General features: G+C 33.6%; 1 protein-coding gene across 2 annotated transcripts in view; it reads left to right on the top strand.

Moving 5' to 3' along the window:
* LOC111053142 (zinc finger protein 883) overlaps nucleotides 1-13,609 on the top strand; it is a 62,202-nt gene that overhangs the window by 17,328 nt on the left and 31,265 nt on the right. For both annotated transcript variants that reach the window (XM_039432434.1, XM_039432433.1), the window contains one exon: nucleotides 11,994-12,243. In XM_039432434.1, coding sequence (XP_039288368.1) covers nucleotides 11,994-12,243 — 250 coding nt within the window. The remainder of the gene's footprint in view (nucleotides 1-11,993; nucleotides 12,244-13,609) is intronic.

Below are 13,609 nucleotides of genomic sequence, written 5' to 3'. Positions count from 1 at the left end.
TTGATGGAATTTTAATTATTCAGTATGATGAATGGAGAGAATTTTCAAAACTTCAGAAGTGTCCGTTATGGAATCTGTGTGCAAAGAATGAGGAAATTCGGCCAGAATTTAACTTGGCGAAAGAAAGGGGTTATTTATTAAAACTGCCGAATAGCTGTTGTTGCTTTTCATAATGTAAAAATATCTTCCATGGAAGTAAGGCGCTTTTCCCATGAATCAATTATTTCGAAACACTAGTTGTGCTACCAAAGAAAATAAAAGGTAGCTTTTGATAAAAATATTGGAGAATAATGCATAACAGTTCGTTGATATTCACTTGAAACTGTCAGTATACCTCATTAATAGCAACAATGCTCCTCGTTCAAATAACACTGACACATTGATGTGAATCTTATTATAATTTGTTTGTATTAGATCAGATGGAGATAAGATGATAGCTACTGTTTCGATTTCAAAATAATAATAATATGATTGCCTTTTTTGATTTTTATGCCAGCTGTTATTATTTTCGATTTCAATTATGTTTGACAAAAACCTCGTATTTACGGCTCATTTTCCAGTTTTCAGCTATTTCTGCCAAATCTCGTAATCGGACAGAAAAATTTACTCTAGCCTTTTTTTCAGATTATAAAATTCTGAATAAAATGAGATCATTCGGAACTTTCTACCTCCAATGAGTACTGAGTTATGATTTTTCAAAAATGAGTGAAATTTGAAGAAAAAATCAATTTTGATGAATTTAGTTTTTGATCAACAATATCTTCCGATTTTTACCATTTAGATGTATAATTCAAAATCCCTCTGGGCGTATTTTTGTGCTCTACAATCTGAGATCAGGTAGAGCGCTCTATCTCATATAGATTTCCAGGTACACCTGACAACAATGCTCCTTGTATTGTGAAAAACACCACATTTTCAGCTACAACCATCATCACCAACTACATAGCCTTCACATTGATATTTCGCACAATGACATACGCTCATAAGATTATGTTCTATGAGAATCACCCGTTAGATGCACTTCATTTCAGTATTTCCTAGTGGAGAGGCGCGCTCAAGGACACCTCAAGGATCAAAATTTCAAACACCTATAACTTCTGACACAATGCTCAGATTTCAACTTACTACACTTTATTGTTCTCGGCTTGTCAAGGCTGTCCAAAATGATGCCTCATAAATCAAATTTGGTCGAAAAGTGGAAAATTTATTGTTGAGTGTACTAAAGCCCATATTCAAAGACACAAAAAAGGCCAATTTCTATATTCAAAGCTATGTATCTCGGTAACCCCTTATTATAAAAATCATTTCTTGATCTTGAAATGTACAATAGAATTTCCTATTTCATCTGCTGTAAACAATTTATGGAAAATATTTTCGTAGAGTGAGATTTGATTGTTGAAAAGAATCCGGAAATCGTAGATATTTTTATCATATTGATGATTTTGGCAGTACTAAGATAGTGAAAAGTGATTCAAGATTGATTTTAGACAACTGTGCTCGTAGAGGATGAATTTATCTACAAATTGGAATCAATCGAGAGTTTCAATGATGTATCAGACTCGTTTTAGAAACTCTTGATCAAGTAAAATCACGGAAAAATGTAAAAACTGAAATCGCCATTTTTGAAATCTTCTGTAACTTTCGAATGGTATTGTAATTGAAAGTATTATTTATTGGAGTGGGTAGAGGGGGACAATTTTCACATCCTCACTTGATTTGGAAATTTCATCAGAAGACATGGAGCTTTGAATATAGAAATTGGCCATTTTTTGTGTCATTGAATATGGGCTTTAGCTCAACAATAAATTTTCCACTTTTCGACCAAATTTTTCTGCATAGATCTAATTTTTTTCGTAGCTGAACAAAAAGGTCCCTCATGACTTTGCTGTGCAATGAGCGGTTAAAAAGTACAACATTTTTGGGGGCCCCAGCTCCCTCAAGGGGGCAAATTTCTGAAAATCCTTTCTTAGTGGATGTTTTGAGGCTATGATGAACAATTATGCAAAATTTCAAGGTTGTAGGCTCAGTAGTTTGGGCTGTGGTGTGATTTCAGTCTGTCGGGGCTTAGCCTTTTATAGATAGAGATTTCAAGTTTGTAGGCTCAGTAGTTTGGGCTGTGGTGTGATTTCAGTCTGTCGGGGCTTAGCCTTTTATAGATAGAGATTTATTTTAAAATCACTTGATAATGGCATTATTTATAGCCGAAACATGTCGTGTTGAATAATTTCAAAAAGGGTAATCAGATTTATAAATATTAGAATATGAATATAAGAAAAAATATTTTTATTTCTATTCCTGGGAGTATAGATAATTTTTATGTTTCATAAAAAAAACTTTTATGACGGGAGTTCTATCAATTGATCCTATTCCATCAAGACTAATTTTGTTTGTATATCTGACAGATCGCGTGAACAGCTTAAAAAATTTTGATGGAATTTTAATTATTCAGTATGATGAATGGAGAGAATTTTTAAAACTTCAGAAGTGTCCGTTATGGAATCTGTGTGCAAAGAATGAGGAAATTCGGCCAGAATTTAACCTTCCGGTGGGCGCGTAGCAGCACTCCGTGCTGCCAAGTAATTGTTCTTGTAATAAGTAGGATGACATTCATTTTACAAAGTTAGGACATTCAGTACCTACAGTTGCCAACATTGGTAATACAATCCACATGCTAGATGTTGTTTACATTGATTGTTTCAGTCGTGAGTTGAAGACAAACTCATAGACACGTCCTACAGGCAGCAATCTGTGTTCCTAATTTTCAAATATTCATATATGTTATTTTCTAAGAGACAATCCCAATTCTTTCAAGTTTCATTATCAATTATTATATGTGCCTTGTATGATGTTTTTTGATATTTTGACAATAGCTGAAATAAAATTATTATTTTAATGTAATCAGTATTCGTATTCAATTCAGTGAGTAACAATTTCCAGTATATCATTATTGAAAAATAGTATAACATGTTCAAGATATGACTACAATAATCCAAATTGATTGTAAAATTACTTTTTATGATATAAACATCCTTTTTCTCCTAGCCTGAGCTGTATGAGGCTTAGAAACTAGGATATTTCAGAGGCAGCACTCAGTGCTGCTACGCGCCCACTCATGCAAGTTTCAAGGACGCGCCCACCGGAAGGTTAACTTGGCGAAAGAAAGGGGTTATTTATTAAAACTGCCGAATAGCTGTTGTTGCTTTTCCTAATGTAAAAATATCTTCCATAGAAGTAAGGCGCTTTTCCCATGAATCAATTATTTCGAAACACTAGTTGTGTTACCAAAGAAAATAAAAGGTAGCTTTTGATAAAAATATTGGAGAATAATGCATAAAAGTTCGTTGATATTCACTTGAAACTGTCAGTATACCTCATTAATAGCAACAATGCTCCTCGTTCAAATAATACTGACACATTGAATCTTATTATAATTTGTTTATATTAGATCAGATGGAGATAAGATGATAGCTACTGTTTCGATTTCAAAATAATAATAATATGATTGCCTTTTTTGATTTTTATGCCAGCTGTTATTATTTTCGATTTCAATTATGTTTGACAAAAACCTCGTATTTACGGCTCATTTTCCAGTTTTCAACTATTTCTGCCAAATCTCGTAATCGGACAAAAAAATTTACTCTCGCCTTTTTTCAGATTATAAAATTCTGAATAAAATGAGATAATTCGGAACTTTCTACCTCCAATGAGTACTGAGTTATGATTTTTCAAAAATGAGTGAAATTTGAAGAAAAAATCAATTTTGATAAATTTAGTTTTTGATCAACAATATCTTCCGATTTTTACCATTTAGATGTATAATTCAAAATCCCTCTGGGCGTATTTTTGTGCTCTACAATCTGAGATCAGGTAGAGCGCTCTATCTCATATAGATTTCCAGGTACACCTGACAACAACAATGCTCCTTGTATTGTGAAAAACACCTCATTTTCAGCTACAACCATCATCACCAACTACATAGCCTTCACATTGATATTTCGCACAATGACATAAGCTCATAAGATTATGTTCTATGAGAATCACCCGTTAGATGCACTTCATTTCAGTATTTCCTAGTGGAGAGGCGCGCTCAAGGACACCTCAAGGATCAAAATTTCCAACACCTATAACTTCTGACACAATGCTCAGATTTCAACTTACTACACTTTATTGTTCTCGGCTTGTCAAGGCTGTCCAAAATGATGCCTCATAAATCAAATTTGGTCGAAAAGTGGAAAATTTATTGTTGAGTGTACTAAAGCCCATATTCAAAGACACAAAAAAGGCCAATTTCTATATTCAAAGCTATGTATCTCGGTAACCCCTTATTATAAAAATCATTTCTTGATCTTGAAATGTACAATAGAATTTCCTATTTCATCTGCTGTAAACAATTTATGGAAAAATATTTTCGTAGAGTGAGATTTGATTGTTGAAAAGAATCCGGAAATCGTAGATATTTTTATCATATTGACGATTTTGGCAGTACTAAGATAGTGAAAAGTGATTCAAGATTGATTTTAGACAACTGTGCTCGTAGAGGATGAATTTATCTACAAATTGGAATCAATCGAGAGTTTCAATGATGTATCAGACTCGTTTTAGAAACTCTTGATCAAGTAAAATCACGGAAAAATGTAAAAACTGAAATCGCCATTTTTGAAATCTTCTGTAACTTTCGAATGGTATTGTAATTGAAAGTATTATTTATTGGAGTGGGTAGAGGGGGACAATTTTCACATCCTCACTTGATTTGGAAATTTCATCAGAAGACATGGAGCTTTGAATATAGAAATTGGCCATTTTTTGTGTCATTGAATATGGGCTTTAGCTCAACAATAAATTTTCCACTTTTCGACCAAATTTGATTCATGAGGCATCATTTTGGACCGCCTTGACAAGCCGAGAAGAATGAAGTGTAGTAAGTTGAAATCTGAGCATTGTGTCAGAAGTTATAGGTGTTTGAAATTTTGATCATTGAGGTGTCCTTGAGCGCGCCTCTCCACTAGGAAATACTGAAATGAAGTGCATCTAACGGGTGATTCTCATAGAACATAATCTTATGAACTTATGTCATTGTGCGAAATATCAATGTGAAGGCTATGTAGTTGGTGATGATGGTTGTAGCTGAAAATGTGGTGTTTTTCACAATACAAGGAGCATTGTTGTCAGGTGTACCTGGAAATCTATATGAGATAGAGCGCTCTACCTGATCTCAGATTGTAGAGCACAAAAATACGCCCAGAGGGATTTTGAATTATACATCTAAATGGTAACAATCGAAAGATATTGTTGATCAATAACTAAAATTCATCAAAATTGATTTTTTTTTCAAATTTCACTCATTTTTGAAAAATTATAACTCAGTACTCATTGGAGGTAGAAAGTTCCGAATGATCTCATTTTATTCAGAATTTTATAATCTGAAAAAAAGGCGAGAGTAAATTTTTCTGTCCGATTACGAGATTTGGCAGAAATAGTTGAAAACTGGAAAATGAGCCGAAAATACGAGGTTTTTGGGCCACTCTGTATCTAGCACAAGGAAATTTTGCATGAAGAAATTGGTTCTGGACTTCTCTTATGTACCCAAATAATATATTAAAAAATCAGAACTACAATATAAATTGCATGCACCAATGTATATAGTAACTGGACTAATATGTGTGTTTGCAGATAATTATGTAAGTATGTCTGACGGTTCTCGAGAACGCCTCTAACATTTTTTTTATTAAATCAGGAATAGAGTACGTTTGCGATAAAAAATACATTTTGGAACAGGGTTTCCATACCCTGTTGAAAACGTGAGAAAGAAAGTGTGAGCAAATGAAAAAGATTATAATAGCTGTAGTTGAGTTACCAATTTTAGCGACCTTATTTTAAAACATTGTAGTATTCATGGAACATCTGGAAGAATAGATTCAGAAAGTGACCGGATGATAGCATAAGAAATTTAAAATCGATCTCTCCAAACATATGGTAGTTGAATTGATGTTTATTGTGAGGTGATAGAAATGCGACTAATTTCTTCAGCTTCTGTTGTATTGGTTCCTCTGTTGCTCTATGTTTCTACGCAGCCATGGCCTTGAGAGAGCCAGTTGTCCTGTCTGTTAATTCCTAATCCGGACCAAATACCACTAGAACCAATCAGAGAAGCCTTCTATTAAAAAAAACCCTGCTCTGATTAGTTCTCATGGAATTTAATCACAATTGAAATTGAACTAGCTTTTGAGCTACTGGACCTGATATTTCCATGTTTCAAAATCAGCTAAAAACTATATCAAAAAAAAACATAATATTCCATCAGCTGGTCCTATTTCCTTTCATCCTATACTATTAAAGGAGCAATTTCAGTTTGTATGTTTGGAATGTTCAGATGTTTGGATGTTTAGATATTTAGATGTTTATATGATTGTATTTTACCGGATCTCGAAAACGGCTCTAACAATTCTCACGAAGTTCAGAGCATAGTAGGTTGATGATATAAAAATTCGATTGCACTAGGTCTCATCCCTGGGAAAACTCGCTGAAGGACATTGAAAGGATAATTATTATTCATCCTTCAAAAAACAGCTGATAATAATTATTTCGTCGTCTGTTGATGATGGAAATGAGTGAGCGAGTTCATGTGTGTGGGACTGTGTCAAAATTAATACTCAGCTGTTGAACTTTTGTAATCATTAAATCAGGTACTTAGTGCCGGTTGCAAAAAAGCCGGATTATTTTCAATCCTGATAAATTCCAGTAGATCCATCTTTCTGAAATGGTCTTCTCTGATTTGGTTCACGTGAAATTAAACAGGATTAAAATTCAACCGGCTTTTGTGCAACCGGGCCTTTGTGAGGGGAATTTTTGCATTCCTCTGGGAATTAATCTCAATCTACTGTGATTAGATAGAACATTTCTGTATGAACTATGAATTATATTATAATTTCTTCTTTTATAATAAATATTTTATGCTTTTGTACTCCAGAGCGAAGCTGGGTCCCCGATATTGATGTCATTACATGACACAAGACAAACCTATTGATATTTATATTAATGAATGACAAGTAAATACTCAAGTTCTCAATTTAGATAGAAATTAAATTAAGTTATATGTTAATTTACATTCAAATTTTCATCCGTAAGCTTTTGGTTTCAAGCTAAGATTAAAGAAAGAAATCTTATAATGGTAGCCAATAATCAAAGTGATTGAATAAACTCTATTCAGAATTATTCAAATTAACTTTAAAATGTCCACTTAAAAATTCCTACTTTAATATTTTTGGTAGTTAGGTTTAGGACATGAGAAATCAGCCACATTGAATGTTAGACTAATTATTATGAATGGACTCTTATATATAAATGAACTTCCATGGAAGAAAGAATCAGTGGATTGGCTGCTTTTACACTTTTGAATAAGTGAAACGAAGAGTAAAGCTGCGTTTACACCAAAGCTATTAACAAAATGTGAACATTTGATGAACATATGTGTTAGTCAAGTTCCATTCAATCTAATAGAATCCATAAGGATTAAGTTATCAACATTTTGTCAATAACTTCTGTGTAAACCAGCTTAAGCGATAGGCTATGCCAGAAATTCCAGAATAAGCAAGAGATCCATTGATACCAGAGTCAAACAATTCCAAATAAACTTGATTTGGAATTCTATTTTCAATTGCATCAAGCAAAAGCAAAAATAACATGAGCACTGCTGATTTGATAACTGTCAACGAGAAATATTAATTGCCAATGGATAAAGTCGAGGTCGACTCTTAAGCCCCGCCCAATATTCCACAAAATTCGCTGCAATTAGTCTACGGTACTATTCTACAGAGCACTTACAACACATCAATTAATAATTCAAATGATTGGACTCAATAATTTTCATGCCAAGCTGTGGCCTAATTTCTTTATTTATTACCGATAGAGGGCAGATCATAAGATGCTCCTAGCAAATAGTAGGTCCGTGATACAAAAAATTGAGCTCAGTCTCATCTCTGAGATAACTTGAGAGGAAAAATTGATCATCCAAGTGGCAGCTTATTGAAACAGAAATTTCCATCGTTTGTTGAAAACTAAACAGAGAAAATTATTAGCTGTGGCTATAACATTTAGCAATATAATTTGAAAACATTGCCTGATTCAATAAAAATATTCCCTGATGTCAAGATGAGTGCATAAGAGCCACTGGGTGACACCATAAGGCATCGCTAACTTTCGATTGCTTTTTAAAATACGCAGTTGAATGTATATTTCAACAGAGTTGAATGTGTTGTTCAAACTGAGGTGATAGCAACGCAACTAATCATCACACTCTTACTGACAACGATTTTTGGGTAACTAAGTATTATAGAAATGTATTTGAATGAAACTTGAAACGGTCCTATATATAATAACATTTTCATCGAGGGAGAGCACCTTTTTGGATACAAAATTCTATGACAGTGTCGAGACTATATTAATTTATTATTCAAGTTATATTCAGCAAGCAATTTTTGTTTATATGATGGATCTCAAAAACGATTATAAGGGCTTTGGTAGAATTCAGGTTATAAATATTTTACAAAAATAAGCTGAGCATTCAATTCCCGTAGCGAAGCACGGGTACCCTGCTAGTAAAATATATTTTTGATCAATAAAGGCAATTATTTATTTATTTTATTTTTCTACAGTACTGCTGATTGAAGTATTCAACTACTTCACTTTCTTTCTTCTTCTTCTTCTTCAACTATTCACTACTAAAACTAAATATTTTCCATCTAACCATTATTTCTTATCCATTTTCTGTCGTTGATGTTATTTCAATATTTGTAATTGCATAAAGCACTATCATTTTATTCAACCTTTACATTGTTTCATTTTTATTTTTGCTTTTCATTTTTTCAGGATTACTACCAAGTTCATTAAAGAGATGTTTTCGTTTTGTATGACTTTATTTTTCATTGGTAAGGATTTTTGTATTTAGTTATCTTTTTGTAAACTATTCCTCTTATTTGTGGCTGTATTTCATTTTTTTCTGATTCATTCCATCCTGTACACTATTATATTCTTTGCTGCTCTATATTTTTCAATGTCAAGTAATGCTTTATTCTATAAAATTTGCTGTATTCTATTTTATCTTGTAGCATGGTTCATAATAGTGGCAGCTCTTAGTCATTTAAAACGGCAATAGCTGACAGAAATATCTACAGTGTATCTACAAGCATTATTCTATTACGTAAACGCGGTTGCGGCAGCCAAGAGACGTAAAAACTCCTCTAAAAACCCTGGTTTGTCTAAATATGCATTAACCCTTTCTATCCCAATTTATGAAAAAACAAGATGAACAAATTATTCTGGTGTTTTTATGTTTCAAAACACTCTTAAAAATTAGAAAATAATTTTCCCCAAATTTTTCTCACCCTCCAGGGGCCCCTAGGGGTTTGTTGTTTTAAAACAACATTGGGACATTTGGGTCATTTCAAATACATATAGTAAAAAATTTTGGTTTTGCATTAGAAAAATCAATGGTACTTTCATCATGCTTTATTCAAGGAAAGGTGAATGATTTCATTATGGAATCATTCCTAATCAATAATTTTTTCTTGATTTCAACATTATAACAATGAAAGTCATATAATAAAATTCTCAAGAGTAGTAAAATGGATTCTCAAAAATGTGATACACAGTACCAGATTTTGGTGAATAACTTATTTATTATATTCATAACTGATACATATTTACATAATATAAAAACGTGAAATTGAAACTGAAAATAAGGTTCTAAATATCATAAATTTCCTACTTTTTTAAAACTATATTTTGGTTACTAACTTATTTATTATGTTCATATCTAACTGATACATACTTACATAATATGAAACAAACTAAAAACTGGAAATTGGGGTTTATCATATTATAAATTTACTACTTTACTACATCTACTACTTTATCATATTTACTATTTTGTAGAACAAGTTGTTCCTTGTAGCCTATTGGATTTTTTTATTTTATCTATGGTAATCATTGAAGCACATTCTGTTTGGGACTGAGCAAAGACGTACTCCACATTTTGTGTAATACACCTTGGTGTACCCAGTCTTACACAGCTTCCTTGTTTTGCAAAATACCCATGTTCGTGCCCAATATTTCTTCCAGTGTCTGGAGGAAAAGGGAATTATGAAGCTAGGTTACACTATGTAGCAGAGCTACATGTAGCTCAGCTATAAAGCTCTGCTACAAGTTCAAAGAGTGACTTTGGAGATATGCTATATAGCAGTTGAGCCTATTTTCTCAGCTATATAGCAGAAAATGAGCTATCCAAAATTTACAATATTATCCAATATATTCTCTCTCTTCTCTGTGCTGAAAGCATCACAGTAGCTTCGCCGAAAGCAGTGGCTGCTGCAAGAACTACGTACATTCTTCTTTGGCATCTGGTTGGGATAACTAAGCAGTGAATAGTGGTTTATTCCAAACTATATGTAGCTCTGCTACATGAAATTTGCATAGATCTCCTTATAGCAGAGCTATATGTAGCTCAAATTTCATATAGCTCCCCAGCTACATATAGTGTACACTACTATAATGTAATGTATAATGTACTATAGTGTACAACTACATATAGTGTAAACGTAGCTTTAGGCTATTTGCTTTCATACCAATGAGTCCTGTAATACAGGACTGCTGACTCAGGTAATGATTTAGATTGCACAGGTAAAACAGACTTTTGAAAATAAATTGGAGAGAATCTTACCTGTACATTCTCTTGTAGAGGATCAGCAATAATATTACTGTCCGGTATCTTGATTTCTAAAAAACTATTCAACTCATCTTCAGGAAGATTCATGAGTTTGTCTAAATCTTCATTATCCAAGATTTTGTACATTATAACGAAAAACAATCATCCACAATAATTCAATAAACAATAACTCCACGAACGCGTTTGAAAACTGAGAGAAACACAATAACATAACCTCAAAGTCTCCTCACATGTGACTCCTCTAACGGCCCAATGTTGTTCTAAAACAACAGACATAAAATTTTGAATATAAATGATATTTTTGTTCAAGTTTCTATTCCTATGACTGATATTTCATCATGAAATAATAAACAATTATATGGATATTTTTTATTCTTATTTTCAGTTCTTTAGAATTTTATAAAAAAATATAAAAACCGAAGAAAATTGTCACATTGAAGTGTTGGTACAATTGGATATGACAGCTGCTTTTTCAGAAATTAGACTGCATTTGAGTGCTCTCTAGTGGTATAATACTAAACTAGACTAATGTAGCTTTCAAACAAGGCCAGTAGATGGCAGATTCATTCAATCACTGATTCAATAGACATCATAGAAAGTCATGTTGTTCAGGAACAACAGTGGGATAGAAAGGGTCAAAAGAAAGTTGGCAGGAAGTTTATAATGGAAATGATCTCAATGTAGTTGGTGGAATTTATTCAGATCTTATACAAACTTTTCATTATCATTATAATGTCTGTTGATTAATTAAAAAGTAATAATAAGTGGAGGGAATACCAAAAATAAATGGATCAATGAAAAGCTCTTGCTGTTGCGGGATGATGTAGCCTACTGAGATGCATCACTAAGCAGAGACTATAAAAATGAATTTTTTTATCGATTGGTTGGGTTGAGCTGCGACCATAGATGACTAATAATTGGTATTTTTTGAATTGTGAATTATAAGTTGGGAAAGTACACTGGTTTATCATATAATCACTTAATAATGGGGGCCTAGCTTGGCTTGTGAGAGTTTGTTTTCTATCATTATTGTTGGGCATCTTTCAACTTGCAACAACCGTGCCTTTCATATTTCATCTTGTCCTTCAAATTTTTACAATAATGCCTTTCGTCGTTCAATTATTTTGCCTGTTATCTTTCAATAATTGTGCCTTTCATTTTCCAACATCCTTACTCTTCAATTTGCAACAACCGTGCCTTTCATCTTGCAACATCCTTGCCGTACAACTTTTTAGAATGATGCGTTTGATGGTTGCGTTGCCTGTTGCGACAGGACGCACCGTTCCCGTGCGACTACTGTGAGGCGACGTTTAACGACCGTGCCGCTCTGAAGATGCACTGGCGCGACCACGCCGGACCACGCACTCTGATCTGCATGACCTGCGGCGAGACGTTCGCTGACCGCTGCGGCCTCACCCAACACGTCACCCTACACGACCAGGTTAAGCCGTTCCACTGCCCCACATGCAATAAGGCATTCACCTATCGCTCCGATCTGCGCAAGCATGCTGTTATACATACTGGTAAGTAATAACATCAAGGATTACATGTTTAACCTTTACAGTCATTATGGAATGCTAACGGACAACGACTCGAGCCTCTAGTTATCAGTGCAAACTCGGTAAGCTCGTTCAATTTCCAACTGTGATGGAATAGATCGATGGCTTAGTTCAAATACAATTTTTCAGGAGAGCACTTCAAAATTTTTATTGGTAATAAATATTGAAGTATGACTTGAAAAATAGAACTTCAATGACCTATCGATCTGTATAGTCTTTCCTGTAGATAGAATGCAGGAATTATGTTGAAGTCTATTCTACTCATGAAAATTCAGGAATTTTCCTGAGTATTTTGACACTTGCCACATCTGTCCTCTAACGAAATGCACACATTTTGTGTTTCATGCAATAGAATATAGAAAGGGTACCTCGATGTTATTCTCATTTCCCCATACATATATAACAAATCTAATACTCATTAAAATTAATTTCTTTAAAATGGCTCTGTTATCCTAGTAAACTAGTTTCATCTCTAGAGCTCGAGCTCATCAATCTTTGTTGTGGTAATCACTTTAAACTGCCAGCATTGATTGAATGGAAAGTATTGATGTTATTCATAAAGATATTTATAAGTACCGGGTGCTTCAAAAAAATGTATACACACTTTGAACTTTCATAGAAAATTTATTTACCGTTCTACAAAGTTAAATTTCAGGAAAATAGAAAGCAGAAAGTCCAATGTAAATGAAACATAAATAACAAATGTTAATACTGTTCAAATTGGTGACCTGCAGCATCAATACAATTCTGAATACGAGTCACCACTGATTCTGTACATCGTATCAAAACGTCCAATGAGATTTCTCTACACACTGCTTGAATCTCATTCCAAAGAATGTCTAGGTTACGTGGTTTACGTTTGTACACCTCATCTTTTACTGTGCCCCACAAGAAGAAATCCAGTGGTTTAAGGTCTGGAGAGCGTGCTGGAAACTCGATTGGCCCCCTGCGTCCTATCCAATAGCCTGGCAAATTTTGATCCGAGGTGGACACCGGACGACCGACACCAGGATGGAATGCATGCGGGGACCGACGGCATTCATCCGCGGCATATAAAATTCAAGAAAGCTGCTTATCATCATGACCGCGAATATAGGATGTGTAGAGGGAATAGGCTAAAAATCAAAGAAGAATTAAATAAGAATTACGACCTGGATTATAAGGGAATAAATTGTCTGGAGAAATTAATGGATGATGAAGAAATGTGGTTTATGAAATGGAAGGAGTTGATGAATTATACATGGAAAGTGAAAGTACCTGATTATGTGCTAAGAGGTTATATTTTGAACAAGATAATGAAATGTTTAATTTATGGTTCTATGTTTATTAT

The sequence above is a fragment of the Nilaparvata lugens genome, chromosome 7, assembly GCF_014356525.2.
Source record: "Nilaparvata lugens isolate BPH chromosome 7, ASM1435652v1, whole genome shotgun sequence".
Lineage (NCBI taxonomy): Eukaryota > Metazoa > Arthropoda > Insecta > Hemiptera > Delphacidae > Nilaparvata > Nilaparvata lugens.
This window is presented reverse-complemented; position numbering and strand designations above follow the sequence as displayed.